This window comes from Oncorhynchus tshawytscha, linkage group LG17 (genome assembly GCF_018296145.1).
Source record: "Oncorhynchus tshawytscha isolate Ot180627B linkage group LG17, Otsh_v2.0, whole genome shotgun sequence".
NCBI classification, from domain to species: Eukaryota; Metazoa; Chordata; class Actinopteri; order Salmoniformes; family Salmonidae; genus Oncorhynchus; species Oncorhynchus tshawytscha.
In genome coordinates, this window is record NC_056445.1 from 4,434,836 (window position 1) to 4,454,105 (window position 19,270).

The window sequence follows — 19,270 nt, forward strand, 5'->3', positions numbered from 1 at the left end:
ATCATTTTTAGATAAAATTACACAAAATAATAGATTAAAACACACTGTTTTCCATTGAAGGTCGACAGTAGCCTCAACATCACTCTGTAGGGTAGAACCATGGTGTAGCTAGAGGACAGCTAGCTTCTATCCTTCTTCGGGACATTGACTTCAATACAAAGCCTAGGAGGTTCTTGGTTCTCATCCCCTTCCATAGACCTACACAGTAATTATGACAACTTCCAGAGGACGTCCTCCAACCTATCAGAGCTCTTGCAGCATAAACTGACATGTTGTCCACCCAATCAAAAGATCAAAGAATGAATCTAGTACTGTAAGCATATGCTACAGCTAGCTAGCACTACAGTGCATAAAATGTGCTGAGTAGTTGACTCAAAGAAAGAGAAAGACAATAGTTGAAAAGTTTAATACAAATAGCATATGAAGGTTTGGCTTGGAAAGGTTTTTTCGGCTAGTCACAGACAGCTGATGTCTTGTGTACTGAAGTCCACAAGCGAAGGGAAATGGTGAAAGGATGTGTGAACCGTTTCAAGAAGCTAGGCGTAAGTCGTACGTCTCTACTTCACAGGAAAGTGATTTGAATGAGAAGGAAAAAAAATCTTCATCAAAATGCAATTTTTGGCAGAAATGCCTTCTGGAAGATGTGACCTTTCATGTGTCTTAATAACAAAATGTTATGCCATCTGTAAATACAAATACAATTGTTAAATTATGAGCCTTGTTGGTTTAGCCACAGAAAAAGACATGAACATTCCTGCTAGGCATGATTAGCTGAGGTAATGGATGGGCTGGACATGCTGAGAGATGAGTTCGGATGGGTCTGCCATGTAGCACGCTTCTGTCTATAGCATGAGCTGCTCAATATGTGTAGATAATCCTGTCTAACTCGTTTTTTTTTTAAAGATATAACGTTAACCATGAAGAACTGCAAAAGTGTTGCTACTGCTCTCAACAACATTGCTGCCCTGAATTTAGCAGGTTCTATCGACAAAGATCAGTGGGAAAAAGTTGGGATGGACTACTTTCTGCACACCGTCATTGTGAACCGTAGTGGCTTGACACAACAGGTAAACAAGCTGTAGCTAGCTACAAACAAAACGGAAAAGACACAGGACGTCTTACTTAGTTCACAGATCACTGCACCTGTACATAGCCCATCTGTAAATAGCCCATCCAACTACCTCATCCCCATACTGTATTTATTTATTTATCTTGCTCCTTTGCACCCCAGTGTCTCTTCTTGCACATTCATCCTCTGCACATCAATCACTCCAGTGTTTAATTGGTATATTGTAATTACTTCGCCACCATGGCCTATTTATTGCCTTACCTCCCTTATCTTACCTCATTTGCACACACTGTATATAGTGTTATAGTTATACTGTATTATTGACTGTATATTTTGTTTACTCCATGTGTAACTCTGTGTTGTTGTATGTGTTGAACTGCTTTGCTTTATTCTTGGTCAGATCGCAGTTGTAAATGAGAAGTTGTTCTCAACTAGACTACCTGGTTAAAAAAAGGTGACATAAAAAATAGATAAACTAGTTAAAGTGGTTCCAGTCTGCCGTGAAGCGTCCCATCTATGTAAGAGTCTAGACAAAGAATGCTATCTGGCCCTAAACAGAGAGTACACAGTGGCAGAATACCTGACCACCGTGACTGACCCAAAATGAATTAATGCACAGACTCAGTGAGCATATCCTTGCTATTGAGAAAGGCTGCCGAAGGCAGACCTGGCTCTCAAGAGAAGACATGCTATGTGCACACTGCCCCCAAAATTATGTGGAAACTGAGCTGCACTTCCTAACCTCCTGCCAAATGTATGACCATATTAGAGACACATATTTCCCTCAGATTACACAGATCCACAAAGAATTTGAAAACAAATCCAATTTTGATCAACTCCTATATCTATTGGGTGAAATACCAGTGCACAATCACAGCAGCAAGATTTGTGACCTGTTGCCACAAAAAAAGGTCAACCAGTTAAGAACAAACTATATTTATGTTTATTTATTTTCCCTGTTGTACTTGAACTATTTGCACATCAGCACAAACCTGTATATAGACACTAGTTTGTGAGTGTAATGTTTACGGTTCATTTTTTATTGTTTATTTCACTTTTGTTTATTAACTATTTCACTTGCTTTGGCAATGTAACATACGTTTCCCATGCCAATAAAGCCCACTGAAATTGAACTAAGAGAGAGAAATACATGACTAAGAATTGGAGTACTAGGCTGTTTTCACAATACCCGGATAAAGCAGGATTTTGAAGGATTGATACAATAGCAGTGCTTACGCTCTGAATCTCCTTGAGGTTACTCTTCTGCTTGTGTCTGAAGAGGCCTTTAGGTTTCCTCCTGGGTTCATACACCGACCGTTTAAACACCATGGTAGCTAGCTGTAGGTGAGTAGAATAAAATACCATTCATGTGGTTATAGTCCAGTGCATTTGGAAAGTATTCAGACCCCTTGACTTATTCTAAAACAGACTGCGTTTATCTGCGCAGGCTCATACTTCCTCTGTGAGGCAGTCTGCGCGGCAGTTTAGAGGGAACATTGCCAAAGTCCGAAACGAACAAAACGTCACAAAATGTCGTCATAATATATGAACAAACTCTTCTAGACCGCATTCGGCAAGGAAGCATGCGGACACCTTAACACCCAACAGTCTCTGCTTCAGTTCACACGGGTGCAGAGACAATAGATAGGTTCTTATTGCTATGTCAGTACATGCCGATACTTACCAGTTTCAGAGTATACAGTGCATTCTGAAAGTATTCAGACCCCTTGACATTTTCCATATTTTGTTAAGTTACAACCTTATTGTAAAATGGATTAAAATATTTTTCTCCCTCATCAATCTACACACAACACTCCATAATGACAAATCGAAAACAGGTTTATAGAAATTATTGCAAATGTATTACAAATAAAAAACAGAAAGACCTTATTTATATAGGTATTCACACCTTTTGCTATGAGACTCGAAATTGAGCTCAGGTGCATCCTGTTTCCATTGATCATCCTTGAGATGTTTCTACAACTTGATTGGACTCCACTTGTGGTAAATTTAATTGATTGGACATGATTTGGAAAGGCAAACATCTGTCTATATAAGGTCCTGCAGTTGACAGTGCATGTCAGAGCAAAAACCAAGCCATGAGGTTAAAGGATTTGTCCATAGAGCTCCAAGACAGGATTGTGTCGAGGCACAGCTCTGGGGAAGGGTACCAAAACACTTCTGCAGCATTGAAGGTCCCCAAGAACACAGTGGCCTCCATCATTCTTAAATGGAAGAAGTTTAGAACCACCAAGACTCTTCCTAGAGCTGGCCGCCCAGCCAAACTGAGCAATCGGGGGAGAAGGGTTGGGGAGGTGAGCAAGAACCAGATGGTCACTCTGACAGAGCTCCAGAGTTCAGCACTCCACCAATCAAGCCTTTATGGTAGAGTGGCCAGACGGAAGCCACTCCTCAGAAAAAGGCTCATGACAGCCCGCTTGGAGTTTGCCAAAAGGAACCTAAAGGACTCTCAGACCATGAAAAAGAAGATTCTCTGGTCTGATGAAACCAAGATTGAACTCTTTGGCCTGAATGCCAAGTGTCACGTTTGGAGGACACCTGGCAGGCCCAATCCCTACGCTGAAGCATGGTGGTAGCAGCTTCATGCTTCAGGGATGTTTTTCAAGTGGAAGGGACTGGGAGACTAGTCAGGATTGAGAAAAAGATGAACGAGAGAGATCCTACAGAGAGATCCTTGATGAAAACCTGCTCCAGAGCGCTCAGGACCTCAGACTGGGGCTTAGGTTCACTTTCCAACAGGACAACGACCCTAAGCACACAGCAATGACAGCACCGGAGTGGCTTTGGGACAAGTCTCTTAATGTCCTTGAGTGGCCCAACCCGATCTAACATCTCTGGAGACCTGAAAATAGCTGTGCAGCGACGCTCCCCATCCAGACTGACAGAGCTTGAGAGGATCTTCAGAGAATGGGAGAAACTCCCCAAATACAGGTGTGCCAAGCTTGTAGCATCATACCCAAGAAGACTCGAGGCTGTAATCACTGCCAAATGTCGTTCAATAAAGTACTGAGTAAAGGGTCTGAATCCTTATGTAAATGTGATATTTAAGTTTTTTATTTGTAACACATTTGCAAAAATGTCTAAAAACCTGCTTTTGTTTTATCATTATGGGGTATTGTGTGTAGAATGATGAGGAAAATGTTTTATTTAATACATTTTAGAATAAGGCTGTAACTTAACAAAATGTGAAAAGTCATGGGGTCTGAATACTTTCCGAATACACTGTATATTATAGTAATTCATGCCTGGGTACCAGTCATTTTATTTAATCCTGTTTATCTGGTCTTCATGGCATAGTTTATGTGTGTCGTTGCTATTATTGGGCGGCAGGGTAGCCTAGTGGTTAGAGCATTGGACTAGTAACTGAAAGGTTGCAAGTTCGAATCCCTGAGCTGACAAGGTACAAATCTGTTGTTTTGCCCCTGAACAGGCAGTTAACCCACTGTTCCTAGGCTGTCATTGAAAATAAGAATTTGTTCTTAACTGACTTGCCTAGTAAAATAAAGGTAAAATTAAAAAATTAAGGCCATGAGGTAAAATCTCCCCATTAGTTACAATAGGTCAAGATAAACCCCACCCATTTTTTTTTTTTTTTTACATTTGTCACATCCCTACTAAAGACAGTGCATCATGCCTTTTGGACCTGTATGTAGGTAGACACTGCACAAAACTTGCAATGTTTTGAATCAACCTGTCCCATACCTTAATGGTGGCCACTTTGTATGCTCTCTGAGTCTCAGTGGTGGCAGGTAGACCACTCATCTCTTCCAGCTTGCCCAGCTCACTGACTTTACCCAGGGCTCGTCGTGCAAACACCTCTGCCTGAACATTGGCTTGGCTGTCATAGTAACACTGGCACACAGCACAGTACAGAGTTGCCCTCCAGGCCAGGAACCTGGCAGTCATCAGGGGGATGGAGGTCTCCAGACAGATACAGGCCCACAGAAGGAACTCCATAGCCTGGAGGGGAGGAAGGGACAACATACGCATTTACCAACAATCACATGCACCATGGAAATAAATGTAATTGTTAGATTGTGTACCTGTGCAGCACGGCTCATGGACATCAGGTATCTACAGATGTTGTAGATATAGAGTGAACCTGAAGAGAGAGAAAGATAGAGAGTGATAGAAAGACACAGACAGACAGAGAACACTGAACCACAACTGACAACTTCAGACATTGATTCAACCAACATACTGCTTATACCACTGTAATTGCTACTGTATTACTGTACCATTGTAAAGAAGCCAGCAGAGATGTTCGTGGGGAAGCACGGCCTGCATCATGATCCTGACAAACGCCAGGATGCTGAGGAGTCTCTGGACCCCCTTCTGGGTGGGCTGGCTCCCTCTTTCCCTCTCCAGCTGGAAGGCACATAGGCAGCAGCCCTGCAGAGCCCGGAACTAACAGACACACAGGCCACAGGGACACAGGTAAGACACACAAAGAGGTGGAGGATAGAGACCGTCACAAAAATTACAACATAAACGGCAAGCCCATTATGTGAGGTGTGTTCTTGTCGGCTTTGTTTCATTCTGAACACAGATCCACAGACACAACATATACACACACAAGAACACAGATAAGCACACACACACAAATACTGTCCTCACCGTCAGCTTGGCTTGGTCTGTGTCGAACCCCTTGGGGAAGAAGGAAGTCTTGAAGTGGTCAACATCCCTAATGTCCTCTATGGTCACAGTGCTGAACTGCTGCAGGTAGCGACAGTAGCCCTGCCATAGACCCAGCCTGTATAACTGGAGAGAAAAAAACTGAGCTTGAACGAACAAAGAAGATAGTATCAAATCAAATCAAATGTTATTTGTCACATACACATGGTTAGCAGATGTTAATGCGAGTGTAGCGAAATGCTTGTGCTTCTAGTTCCGACAATGCAGTAATAACCAACAAGTAATCTAACTAACAATTCCAAAACTACTGTCTTATACACAGTGTAACGGGATAAAGAATATGTACATAAGGATATATGAATGAGTGATGGTACAGAGCAGCATAGGCAAGATACAGTAGCTGATATCGAGTACAGTATATACATATGAGATGAGTATGTAAACAAAGTGGCATAGTTAAAGTGGCCAGTGATACATGTATTACATAAGGATGCAGTCGATGATATAGAGTATAGTATATACGTATGCATATGAGATGAATAATGTAGTATACAATAGATTGGGTGTGGCGGGGAATCCTTGTGGTCAAATCAAATATATGTAGCTCTGTGTGTGTGAGTGAGTGAGTGAGTGTGAGTGAGTGAGTGAGTGAGTGAGTGGTGAGTGAGTGAGTGAGTGAGTGAGTGAGTGAGTGAGTGAGTGAGTGGGTGAGAGAGAGAGAGAGAGAGAGAGAGAGAGAGAAGAAGGGAATACAAACAAACCTTGATGCCAAAAAGAAAATCTGCCATTTCCAGCATGTGTTCTTCATAGTAGTTGGTTGGTAGTCGAGGTTTGTACTTGTTCCATATTTCAAACAGAGTTTTGGCACTACATACATTGGAGAGAAAAAATCAGATCAAATGTATTTCTAAAGCCCTTTTTACATCCGCAGATGTCACAAAATGCTATACAGAAACCCAGCCTAAAACCCCAAACAGCAAGCAATGTAGAAGCACGGTGGCTAGGAAAAACTCCCTAGAAAGGACAAAATCTAGGAAGAAACCTAGAGCGGAACCAGGCTATGAGGGGTGGCCAGTCCTCTTCTGGCTGGAGAAATTCACACATTCACACATCAGGCTGCTAGCTTGCACGTAAACTGAAGTTACTGCTAGCTAGCTAGCTAACGTTAGGCCTAGTTTTCAAACAAGAATAAGATAGCCGTTAGCTAACGTGACACTTGATTGGGATACAGCCAGGATATGTCTCACCCTCTTGCGTATGAGTTGTGGTCGTAGGTTGGCAAAGTACTAATTCGTTTCATAAATGACATAAACTTTTTTATGTCTCCATCAAACGCTGATATTACTGGGTTTCTTTTACACATGTTCCCGTAAAATGAAGCTGGCAGTGGTTCCATTTCGGTCGACAAAAGCGGCTTCACTGACTCAAACCCAACAACAAACTTCACCGTACCAAAGTTAGAGCGGTTGTCATGGTAGCGACCCTCGTTGTCTGTGGTTTGGCGCCATCTGCTGGACAACACACACCGACCCTCCCGTCCCACGGCCTTATCAAAGATGGGACACTTCACGACACTTCGAATCGAAGTGATTTTTATAGCAGGTTACTGCATTTTCGCTGACCCTAACCCGTATCCTACCCTTAACCTTCTACATTAATTACCCCAACCTCACATCGGTATCGAAGTGGTGTGAAAAGAGTGTTTCTCAATCAATGGTGGCTGGTGAAGGGGAGAGACTATGGACACAGTTTACGCTTAAACCAACTACCAAACACGTAAAAATCACTCTTACCCTAACCCTGACCCTAGCACCTAATTTTAATACATTCTTAAATGAACTATCGGTTTGGGCATCAGGCGTGTCCTTGTAGCCTTTTCTGGTCCGAAGCAGAAACACGTGAAGTTGATCGATCCCGGTTGAGGGAGTTGTTTTTTTTTCATAACTGGCCGCAGGATTTGAGAGAAAGTTGCAATCGCGTGATTGTTGGTAGTCTTAACAAAGAAACGTTGAAACAAAAGTATTCACCTCACACACATGATTAAGGGACTGAAAAAAAGATGACACGTACCATGTCCAGCAGCAGTGCATAAAATCACTGGGGATAATTGCTTTGTTTGCTCTAACCTTACAAAAAAAGATTGCCGTTTTGAAACTGCAGTAAAAGTGCAGTAACTGCACTCGACTGTGGTATTTTGGACGCAGATTTGCGGAACTGTAGTTATACTACACTCTAACTGCAATATTTTTTCGTGAGGGTATTCCCTGTTTATACATATGCCTTGCTCCCATGATATACAGTGCATTTGGAAAGTATTCAGACCCCTTGACTTTTGCCACGTTTTGTTACGTTACAGCTTTCTTAAAAAATTTATTATTTTTTTCTCCCCTCGTTAGTCTACACACAATACCCCATAATGACAAAGCGAAAACAGGTTTTTAGATTTTAAAAAAATATTACAAATAAAAAACAGAAATATCACATTTATGTCAGACCCTGTCATTGCCTGCAATGACAACAAGCTGACAACAAGCTCAGTCCGATGATGCAGTGACACACCGCCCCAGACCATGACGGACCCTCCACCTAAAAAAATAATTCCCGCTCCAGAGTCCAGACCTCGGTGTAATGCTCATTCCTTCGATGATAAATGTGAATCCAACCATCACCCCAAGTGAGACAAAACCGCGACTCGTCAGTGAAGAGCACTTTTTACCAATCCTGTCTGGTGTCTGGTCCAGCAACGGTGGGGTTGTGCCCATAGGTGACGTTGTTGCCTGTGATGTCTGGTGAGGACCTGTCTTACAACAGGCCTACAAGCCCTCAGTCCAGCCTCTCTCAGCCTATTGCAGACAGTCAGAACACTGATGGAGGGATTGTACGTTCCTGGTGTAACTCGGAAAGTTGTTGTTGCCATCCTGTACCTGTCCCGCAGGTGTGATGTTCGGATAAACCCATCCTGTGCAGATGTTGTTACACGTAGTCTGCCACTGCGAGGATGATCAGCTGTCCGTGCTGTCTCCCTGTAACACTGTCTTAGGTGTCTCACAGTACGGACATTGCAATTTATTGCCCTGGCCCCATCTGCAGTCCTCATGCCTCCTTGCAGCATGCCTCAGACCTTGACCTTAATTGCATACTGTCTGTAAGCTGTTAGTGTCTTAACGACAGTTCCACAGGTGCATGTTCATTAATTGTTTGTGGTTCATTGAACAAGCATGGGAAACAGTGTTAAAACCCTTTACAATGAAGATCTGTGATGTTATTTTAATTTTTACGAATTATCTTTGAAAGACATGGTCCTGAAAAAGGGATGTTTTTTGTTGTTGCTGAGTTTATAATTGGATTGTCACTGGTGTAAAGAGGAGGCAGTCGCAGATTTAGAACTACTGAATTTATTTAAGCACCATAGATCAAAGCGGGACGAAACCCAAATGCTGTTGTGCTCAAAATGTATCTTCATTAACAAAAACGCACAGGGCGAACCCAAAGTGCAAAATATAATGTACTCGGGAAATAGTAGGAGATTCCCCTCAGGAAAACAAGTAACATTTACAATGACCTACAAATGGCAGAGGGAGTGTGTGTGTGTGTGTGTGTGTGTGTGTGTGTGTGTGTGTGTGTGTGTGTGTGTGTGTGTGTGTGTGTGTGTGTGTGTGTGTGTGTGTGTGTGTGTGTGTGTGTGTGTGTATATATGTGTATATGTGTATATATGAGAGTCAGTGAAGGGCGTTTGCCAGCAGTAGGTTCGGCAGGACAGAAGGGGGAGCCAAGGCGAAGGCTTGTGTGACGGATGGTCAATCCTTGAATCCATAGTTCTATGAATTTGAGAGTAATTACATTTCTCGAGCCCCAACACTCAGATTTTTACGACCCAGGGGTGGGGAGGCCACTATGTTTTCTCGTGCTGATTGCCGCTTTAAATACAAAATGTATTCTAAATGATCATCAGTCGGGTTTCAGACCAAAGCACCAATGATGTTATTAAATTGTATGAATAGGAAGAAACATTGTGCGGCCATTTTTATTGACTTGTCTAAGGCTTTTGACACAGTGGGTCACTCATTACTTATTCTGAGGATTTCCTCAATTGGCAGAACCAGCCTGCGTGTAGTTGGTTTGAAAACTATTTAACGGACAGAATGCAGTGTGTATTTACTGATGTACAATAAGGTTTTCTGGACATAACAAAGGGTGTCCCCAGTGATTGATTCTTGGTCCAGTGCTTCTTTTTTTTTACATAAACCAATATTGTTCATCTGTAAAAAAAATTTAAAAAAATAAAAGATGACAGTATTGCGTATGCTACTGTCCCCACGGCTGACCAGGCTAGTTCAGAGCTCTAATCTGCCCTTATTGCTGTGAGGAAAGCCTTTGATGAACTGAAATTGGTACTTACTGTAGGTAAAACCAAGCATATGTTATTTCTAAAACATGTACAAATGTATCTGATGATTAGTGCATACAGTTGAAGTCAGAAGTTTACATACACTTAGGTTGGATTCATTAAAACTCGTTTTTCAACAATAGTATAAAAACTATAGTTTTGGCAAGTCGGTTAGGACATCTACTTTGTGCATGACACAAGTAATTGTTCTAACAACTATTTACAGGCAGATTATTTCACTTATAATTCACTATCACAATTCCAGTGGGTCAGACGTTGACATACACTAAATTGACTGTCTTTAAACAACTTGGAAAATTCCAAAAAATTATGTAATGGCTTTAGAAGCTTCTGATAGGCTAATTGACATAATTTGAATCAATTGGAGGTGTACCTGTGGATGTATTTCCAGGCCTACCTTCAAACTCAGTGCCTCTTTGCTTGACATCATGGGAAAATCAAAAGAAATCAGCCAAGACCTCAGAAAAAGAATTGTAGACCTCTACAAGTTTGGATCATCCTTAGGAGCAATTTCCAAACGCCTGAAGGTACCACGTTCATCTGTACAAACTATAGTACACAAGAATAAACACCATTGGACCATGCAGCCGTCATACCGCTCAGGAAGGAGACGCGTTCTGTCTCCTAGAGATGAACGTACTTTGGTGCGATAAGTGCAAATCAATCCCAGAACAACAGCAAAGGACCTTGTGAAGATGCTGGAGGAAACAGGTATAAAAGTATCTATATCCACAGTACAACGAGTCCTATATCGACAAAACCTGAAAGACCGCTCAGCAAGGTAGAAGCCACTGCTCAAAAACCGCCATTAGAAACGCCAGACTACAGTTTGCAACTGCACATGGGGACAAAGATTGTACTTTTTGGAGAAATGTCCTCTGGCCTCATGAAACAAAAATAGAAATGTTTGGCCATAATGACCATTGTTATGTTTGGAGGAAAAAGGGGGAGGCTTGCAAGCCGAAGAACACCATCCCAACCGTGAAGCACGAGGGTGGCAGCATCATGTTGTGGGAGTGCTTTGCTGCAGGAGGGACTGGTGCACTTCACAAAATAGATGGCATCATGAGGGAGAAAAATGTGGTGGATATATTGAAACAACATCTCAAGACGTCAGTCAGGAAGTTAAAGCTTGGTCGCAAATGGGTCTTCCAAATGGACAATGACCCCAAGCAAACTTCCAAAGTTGTGGCAAAATGGCTTAAGGACAACAAAGTCAAGGTATTGGAGTGGCTATCACAAAGACCTGACCAAAATTTGTGGGCAGAACTGAACAAGCATGTGCGAGTAAGGAGGCCTAAAAACCTATCTCAGTTACACCAGCTCTGTCAGGAGGAATGGCCTAAATTCACCCAATTTATTGCGGGAAGCTTGTGGAAGGCTACCCGAAATGTTTGACCCAAGTTAAACAATTTAAAGGCAATGCTACCAAGTACTAATTCAGTGTTTGTAAACTTCTGACCCACAGGAATGTGATGAAAGAAATAAAAGCTGAAATAAATCATCTCTCTACTAATTATTCTGACATTTCACATTCTTAAAATAAAGTGGTGATCCTAACTGACCTAAGACGGGGAATTTTTACTATGATTATATGTCAGGAATTGTGAAAAACTGAGTTGAAATGTATTTGGCTAAGGTAAACTTCTGACTTCAACTGTACATTGTACAAAGGACATCCTAACATGCTAACATAAGATATATGATGCAGGTTATTATTATTTTTAATTTTTTTAATCTGAGCACGTTGACATCAAAGTTTAGAACAATGTTAGATTTCACACTGCAGCACATGGAGTAATAAACGTGATGAATACAAATATCAAACGCATTAGAAGTTAAATACTTTGGCATAAAACTAATATCCAAACGTTAGGGTGGAGGTCTGGCTGGAATCCAGGTGGGGTGTCAGTGGGCCATGCTCCCCTCTCCCCCGGACGCTGAGCTGGGCGCTCTCTCCTGGGACTGTTCCCCCTGAGTGTGAGGCTGCTCGGGGGTCTGGATGGCCATGGGGATGATGGGAAACTGCTGTGACGGGGTGGTGATGTTTCCTAGGGCTGGGGGTGCCTCTGGCTCTCTCTCTTGGCTAGTGCAGTTCCTCTGAAAGGAACATTGGTGGAGGAGATACTTCTGGAGGGAGGCTGAGCAGGAGCAAGAAATGGGAAGACAGGCCACAGTAGTCAAGGCTTTCTTGGGAAATGGTGCATCTCTCCCTTCCTTTTCCTCCTCCAGCACGGTAACTATGGACTGGACCTACCTCCTACTTATCCTCCTCTATATTAGTGACCAGCTGCTCCTGTGGTGGAGGGTTTCGTCTGGGTTCCTCTGTGGTGAGGGTGTCTGGAGTAGGGGTTTCTGCTTTGGGGGCTTGTGTGTTAGTGATATACACATAAGACACACACATACACATGGATGTTGTATTATAAATATGTGATAGTGGAGTAGTGGCCTGAGGGAACACACTAAATGTATTGGGTAAAGTGTTATGGAATGTACTGTAATATTTTTTATTGTATATAACTGCCCCAGGAAGAGTAGGGATCCTTGGGGAAAATGAGGATCCTTAATAAATACAAATATTAGGGTCTTCTGATACCTCAAGCTGCTCCACCTCTACAGTGTCATGATTAAGTAATAAAGTAAACGAATAATTTGCCTTCATTATGCATAGCTGAGGAAAGCTCAACTCCGTTCTCTTATAACACTATATCTACAAAAGTTTGTGGACAACCCTTCAAATTAGTGAATTTGTTGCTGGCAGGTGTAAAAAAATATTGAGCACACAGCCATGCAATCTCCATAGACAAACATTGGCAGTAAATGGCGTTACTGAAGAGCTCAGTGACTTTCAAAGTGGCACCGTCATAGGATGCCACCTTTCCAACCAGCCAGTTCGTTACATTTATTCCCTGCTAGAGCTGCCCCGGTCAACTGTAAGTGCTGTTATAGTGAAGTGGAAATGTCTAGGAGCAACAACGGCTCAGCCACCGCGAAGTGGTAGGCCATACTATCTCACAAAACGGGACTGCCGAGTATGTGTGTAAAAATTGTCTGTCCTCGGTTGCATCACCCACTACTGAGTTCAAAACTGCCTCTGGAAGCAACGTCAGCCAATAACTGTTAGTCGGGAGCTTCATGAAATGGGTTTCCATGGCCGAGCAGCCACACACAAGCCTAAGATCACCATACGCAATGCCAAGTGTCAGCTGGATTGGTGTAAAGCTCGCCGCAATTGGACTCTGGAACAGTGGAAATGCATTCTCTGGAGTGATGAATCACACTTCACCATCTGGCTGTCCAAAGGACAAATCCGGGTTTGGCGGATCCCAGGAGAACGCTCGCTGCCCGAATGCATGGTGCCAACTGTAAAGTTTGGCGGAGGAGGAATAATGGTCTGGGGCTTATTTTCATGGTTCGGGCTAGACCCTTCAGTTCCAGTGAAGGGAAATATTAAGACTTCAGCATGAAATTACATTCTAGACGATTCTGTACTTCCAACTTTGTTGCAACAGTTTGGGGAAGGCCTTTTCCTTTTTCAGCATGATATTGCCTCCGTGCACAAAGCGAGGTCCATACAGAAATGGTTTTTCGAGATCGGTGTGGAAGAACTTGACTGGCCTGCTCAGAGCCCTGACCTCATCTCCATCTAACACCTTTGGGATGAATTGGAACGCCAGGCCTAATCACCCAACATCATTGCCCAACCTTACTAATGCTTGTGGCTGAATGGAGCATGTCCCCGCGGCAGTGTTCCAACATCTAGTGGAAAGCCTTCCCAGAAGAGTGGAGGCTGTTATAGCAGCAAAGGGGGGACCAACTCCATATTAATGTCCATGATTTTGTAATGAGATGTTCAACGAGCAGGTGTACACATTATTTTGGTCATGTAGTGTATCTGGCGCTAATAGTGTGAGCTTCTGTATTATGCACTATAGCCCGTTACCATATATGTGATTGAATATTATCTGCTGTTGGCTTGTGTGGATGTATGTGTTATGCAACATTGCTGACTTGAGACACTGTTAACAGTTTCAGGGCCATGGGCCTTTCTCATGATGGAAAAATACCGAATAACATGAAGACAGGAACTGTGCAATGAGTTGGGGGGGGCACATTCAGAACGTAGTGTTGCGAGAACAAACGGTCTTTTGTTAGATAACAGGAGCCAGGTGCCTGATAACTGTATATTCTACACAACTACAACGACTGGCCGCTGAAGCGCCCCGGGGGCCGGGACCAGCTCTGCGCCAACAAACAACGATAGTCTAAACCACGCCCAGTCTCTACTCTGACAGGCCGGCTCGGAAGCAGGAACTACCTCTGTCAGAGTATATTTATAATATCTTTGTCAGGAACAAGTCAGTTCTCTGTTTGCCCTGCGAGGTGGAACAGAGAGCCCGTATATACGAAAATTGCATTTACCACTTATTGCTTAGCTAATAAAAAATACATAGTATACAATCGGTGACTCAGTGTCATACTTATCCTCATACCAGATTCGAATTGATGCAACCCTAACAATAGTGGAATGAGATGTTCATGTTGGTCATGTAGTGTATCTCAATGTAAACAGTTGCAGCAATAAGATCGCCCAGCATGAATTGCTAACAAATAAAACATTATAGAAATTAACATTAGCATCCAGCCTGCAGAAAATTAGCTCAACAAGGGCACAGCCAATTTCACCTGGCACATTCAAGTTTAAAATGTCAAAGTTTAAGCATAACGTTTTCTACAGATCATGTCTTGCAAACACAGACACTGAAATGTCTTCACATCGATTAACTACTAGAGCATTCAATCAAATGAAACTTCCTCCGAAGTCCCTTCAGGAACAAAAACAATGGCCATTTACAATGCCAGACCTGCCGTGTGGTACTGGCACATGACGTGGGGCGCTATTGACCAAGCGAGGGTCATTATATACAACAGTTAGATCGATGGATATGTTCCCCTGATCAATTATAACGATGAACAAAATGTTAGGATTTTTACGGTTGAACATTTGGAACTTGCTCCAGTGTAGGCCCTTTGATATAGCGCTGAGCGTCTATTTAAACAATGAGGCCCAAGAGGGTGTGGTATATGGGTTATATACCAAGGCTACGGGTTGTTCTTTCCACGACGCAACGCGGAGTGCCTTCATACAGCCTTTAGCCGTGGTACATAGGCCATATACCACTAACCCCCAAAGTGCCTTATTGCTTTTACAAACCGGTTGCCAACACAGTAAGGCAAGAAACTACACATCTTTATTGAAAATGTTGCTTTAATAAATACATTCACAATAAATACATACTGCCAGAAAAAGTAGTCCGGACGAAAGTCTCAACGCTAAACGGGTTGCTATGCAACATAACCACAGGCTAGATGGCAAGCTTACATTAAATGTATGCAAAAACCGAGCATTAGCGCCCCTTTATAGAATGACTAACACATGACAATTAATTATTAACGTTGATCTGAATGTTGTCATTTATTGTGCACAAATGAAAAAAATGGTTCCATGTTTGTTGGCTCCACGCTACTTATAAATGGATGACGTGGTAGTTGTTTGTGTACATCTATGACGAGCCAGCTATTTTTCATGGTTTTGGCAGCATTGTTACGAGGGTGTTCACTCCTATCGGTTCTTGACATGTGTACCTTGAAACACAGGGGAAAACAACGTTAGCTAATAGTTAGGACTACAAAACGACCGGTTATATTGTCAGGGTACATTTAGAATGATGTAACTAGCTAACTAACAGTTACATATCATACGTATCCATTCACTGCTTTGTCGCACCCCTCTTCCTCAACTTTTTAATTACGCTGAGAGACGACACATTGTTGCGCGTTGTGATTTCGGTGTCCTGTATATTCCATGCCAGACTGAGAGGGGTCATTGATATGTCGGTTCAAATCCAGCGGCAGTTTAGCTGCTAATCCCATTTTTTTCGCCATTCATGTTTCTCATTTAACCATAAAAGTCCCATAAAATGACTTTCAGCTCCATTTTGGTTGTATTCACAAACTCAATGTATCCCTTGTTCGGCGCACCAGTCAGTGAAGCGGGTAAGTGCCCACTTTGTTTGTTTCCCAATTCGTTTCGATTTCTCTCAAATTCATTTTAACGTTTATTTTCTACATCGTCATGTGGAACTATTGTTGCTGTAGCCATTTTATCGAGGTGAAAAGGCGCAATGATATCATGGTGACCGTATACAGTCTCACATTCACACGGCTAAATGCTGTTTTTAGCCAATCAGCATCCAGTATGCAAACTACCCGGTTTATGAAGAGCTCTATACTAAGAATAACGCTTCTGACCGAGAGTGTCGCTTCTGACCTGTAAAGTTTCTGACTGAGGGTCCCTTTATTTCAACACCTCAGTTCAGATGAGGACAAGGAGTCATCCTCCAGTGAAGATGAGAGGACGATCGGGACAGACCTGACATCCTGGTACCTGGTCACATCCAGCTGTGACCTGTCAATCAAGGCAGGTGGGGCGGAGCTCCACCTGTTTTGAGGGAGGCCCAACATGTTTTGCATGTTATTCTGACATTAATATCTGTCACATATCAGTTTTTAAAAAAAATGTGAATAAAATAATTTACTTAGTAAAGCCACATACAAACTTGGTCTCTTTTTTGCTTTCTTGAGTAAGGCAGCTCCAAAATGCAGGTGTTTCAGCCTAGTTCAGTGCTTTTTGTGGTGGTGGGGCAGCCAGCGGAAAATGCGGAGCGAAGGGGTTGGTAATGTTCTCCAGTTGCGCCGTGATTGGGGAATGTTCTCCAGTTGCACCGTGATTGGCTCAGTGTTCTGTCTCATGGGGACACGACATCACCGCAAAATCTAAGTACCCATCCAAGTAGGCTCAAGGTTATTGGCCACAGATACAATGACGTAAAATTACATTATATCTACAGTAGCGTGGTTTTCCTATAGGAGGAAGCAGAATGCAGAGTACCTTTAATTTATATATATATATGGACTGGACGATATGTATATATATATATATATATATGTTGAGACTGGTGTTTTGCGGGTACTATTTAATGAAGCTGCCAGTTGAGGATACTAGAGGATACTCTTCTCATACTAGACACTCTAATGTACTTGTCGTCTTGCTCAGTTCTGCACCGGGGCTTCTATTCTGGTTAGAGACAGTTTGCTCTGTTCTGCGAAGGGAGTAGTACACAGCGTTGTACAAGATCTTTTTAGTTTCTTTGCAATTTCTCACATGGAATAGCCTTCATTTCTCAGAACAAGAATAGACTGACGAGTTTCAGAAGGAAGTACTTTGTTTCTGGCTATTTTGAGCCTGTAATCGTTTTGAGCCTGTTTCAACTGTGCTAACATAATTGCAAAAGGGATTTCTGATGATCAATTAGCCTTTTAAAATGATAAACTTGGATTAGCTAACACAACGTGCCATTGGAACACAGGAGTGATGGTTGCTGATAATGGGCCTCTGTACGCCTATGTAGATATTCCATAAAAAAAATCATCCGTTTCCAGCTACAATAGTCATTTACAATATTAACAATGTCTACACTGTATTTCTGATCAATTTGATGTTATTTTAATGGACAACATTTTTTGCTATTCTTTTAAAAACAAGAACATTTCGAAGTGACCCCAATCTTTTCAACGGTTATATATATTCATTCATTATTTCCCCCTAACCCTACCACCCCTCCTCTAATTGGAGTAAACTAATGGATAACTACACTTAGGCTTCTACTTCCAGCTTATACATACCATAGACATTTTATGGACACAGTATATTTTACAATAGTTACCTTTTTGTTTGTTTTTAGTCCCCTCCCATCTACAGTATCTCTGAAGACCTGCCAGTTTTGACTTCTGGATATTTTTCAACTGTGCTATTTCACAAAAGTTCTGAACCTTTCTATTCTCATCGTTTCCACAGATTGTAAAAACATTTTTTTTTACTATAAGTAATATTATATTATTGATCGATTTGACTTTTTAAATCACCCAGACGTACTATTTACAGAGTTAGCTCCAGGTAAATGTTAAAATTCTTCAGCCGTTCCTGAACCTGTGACCAAAATCCAGCTATATATGGACTCAGAACCAAAACAAATGATCTAACGATTCTGTGTCTTCGCAGCATAATCTGCAGATCTGGGATGGTTGTATCCCACATGTATAACATGTGGGATACAACCATGGTTGGACGGGACAGTGCATTTCCTCAAAATCAAGTTGATCCCTGACAGTTGGATGATGGACATGAGTGAGATCTTAGAATCATCCAGCAGCGAGGAGGACACGGAAGGAAAGGAGAGTGAAGAGGAGGTGCTAAGGGTGGTTACACCATTGTGGTTTCCTACCTCCTCAACTACCCCAACAACATCCTGTTGGTCCCCGAACCAGACCTATCGCAGCACCTCCACCCATCATCGCAAAAGTTCAGTCCAACAGTAAATATAGGTCTAACCCTGACCAAGTTGACAACTAGACACCAGCTGACTGCACAAGACATCAAAGCATTACAGGTCATGTCCACTGTAATATTGTAGGGTAAAGCCTTGGCTGTTGTCTTGTTGGCTGTCAGGCGGTCCAAGCGGAGGCTAAGCCCACTACAGGGGGGTAAATCCGTTGCTGCAGATGGTCCAGACTAGAGGTCGACCGATTATGATTTTGCAACGCCGATACCGATTATTGGAGGACCAAAAAAGCCGATACCGATTTATTTATTTATTTATTTATAATAATGACAATTACAACAATACTGAATTAATACTTATTTTAACTTAATATAATACATCATAAAATCAATTTAGCCTCAAGTAAATAATGAAACATGTTCAATTTGGTTTAAATAATGCAAAAACAAAGTGTTGGAGAAGAAAGTAAAAGTGCAATATGTGCTATGTAAGAAAGCTAACGTTTCAGTTCCTTGCTCAGAACATGAGAACATATGAAAGCTGGTGGTTCCTTTTAACAAGAGTCTTCAATATTCCCAAGTAAGACGTTTTAGGTTGTAGTTATTATAGGAATTATAGGACTATTTCCCTCTATACCATTTGTATTTCATTAACCTTTGACTATTGGATGTTAAATTCATTACAAATCCTACAATGTGATTTTCTGGATTTTTTTTCTCTCATTTTGTCTGTCAT

General features: G+C 42.0%; 1 protein-coding gene and 1 long non-coding RNA gene across 3 annotated transcripts in view; both read right to left on the reverse strand.

Moving 5' to 3' along the window:
* Nucleotides 1-7,180, reverse strand: part of cfap54 (cilia and flagella associated protein 54) — a 126,815-nt gene extending 119,635 nt beyond the window's left edge. For both annotated transcript variants that reach the window (XR_006079195.1, XM_042300038.1), the window contains exons 1-7: nucleotides 6,973-7,180; nucleotides 6,487-6,592; nucleotides 5,708-5,851; nucleotides 5,329-5,497; nucleotides 5,134-5,192; nucleotides 4,793-5,050; nucleotides 2,306-2,407 (exon numbers count right to left, since the gene is read on the reverse strand). Coding sequence is in view for 1 of the 2 variants with exons in the window: in XM_042300038.1 (XP_042155972.1) it covers nucleotides 2,306-2,407; nucleotides 4,793-5,050; nucleotides 5,134-5,192; nucleotides 5,329-5,497; nucleotides 5,708-5,851; nucleotides 6,487-6,592; nucleotides 6,973-7,121 (987 nt within the window). In the remaining variant the exon portion in view is untranslated. The remainder of the gene's footprint in view (nucleotides 1-2,305; nucleotides 2,408-4,792; nucleotides 5,051-5,133; nucleotides 5,193-5,328; nucleotides 5,498-5,707; nucleotides 5,852-6,486; nucleotides 6,593-6,972) is intronic.
* An 8,204-nt stretch (nucleotides 7,181-15,384) lies between these two features.
* On the reverse strand, nucleotides 15,385-16,014 carry LOC112217240. The gene is made up of 2 exons (XR_002948443.2): nucleotides 15,882-16,014; nucleotides 15,385-15,779 (listed from the first exon to the last, which is right to left on the reverse strand). It is a non-coding gene; the product is annotated as an uncharacterized LOC112217240 (long non-coding RNA).
* Nucleotides 16,015-19,270: the final 3,256 nt, after the last annotated feature.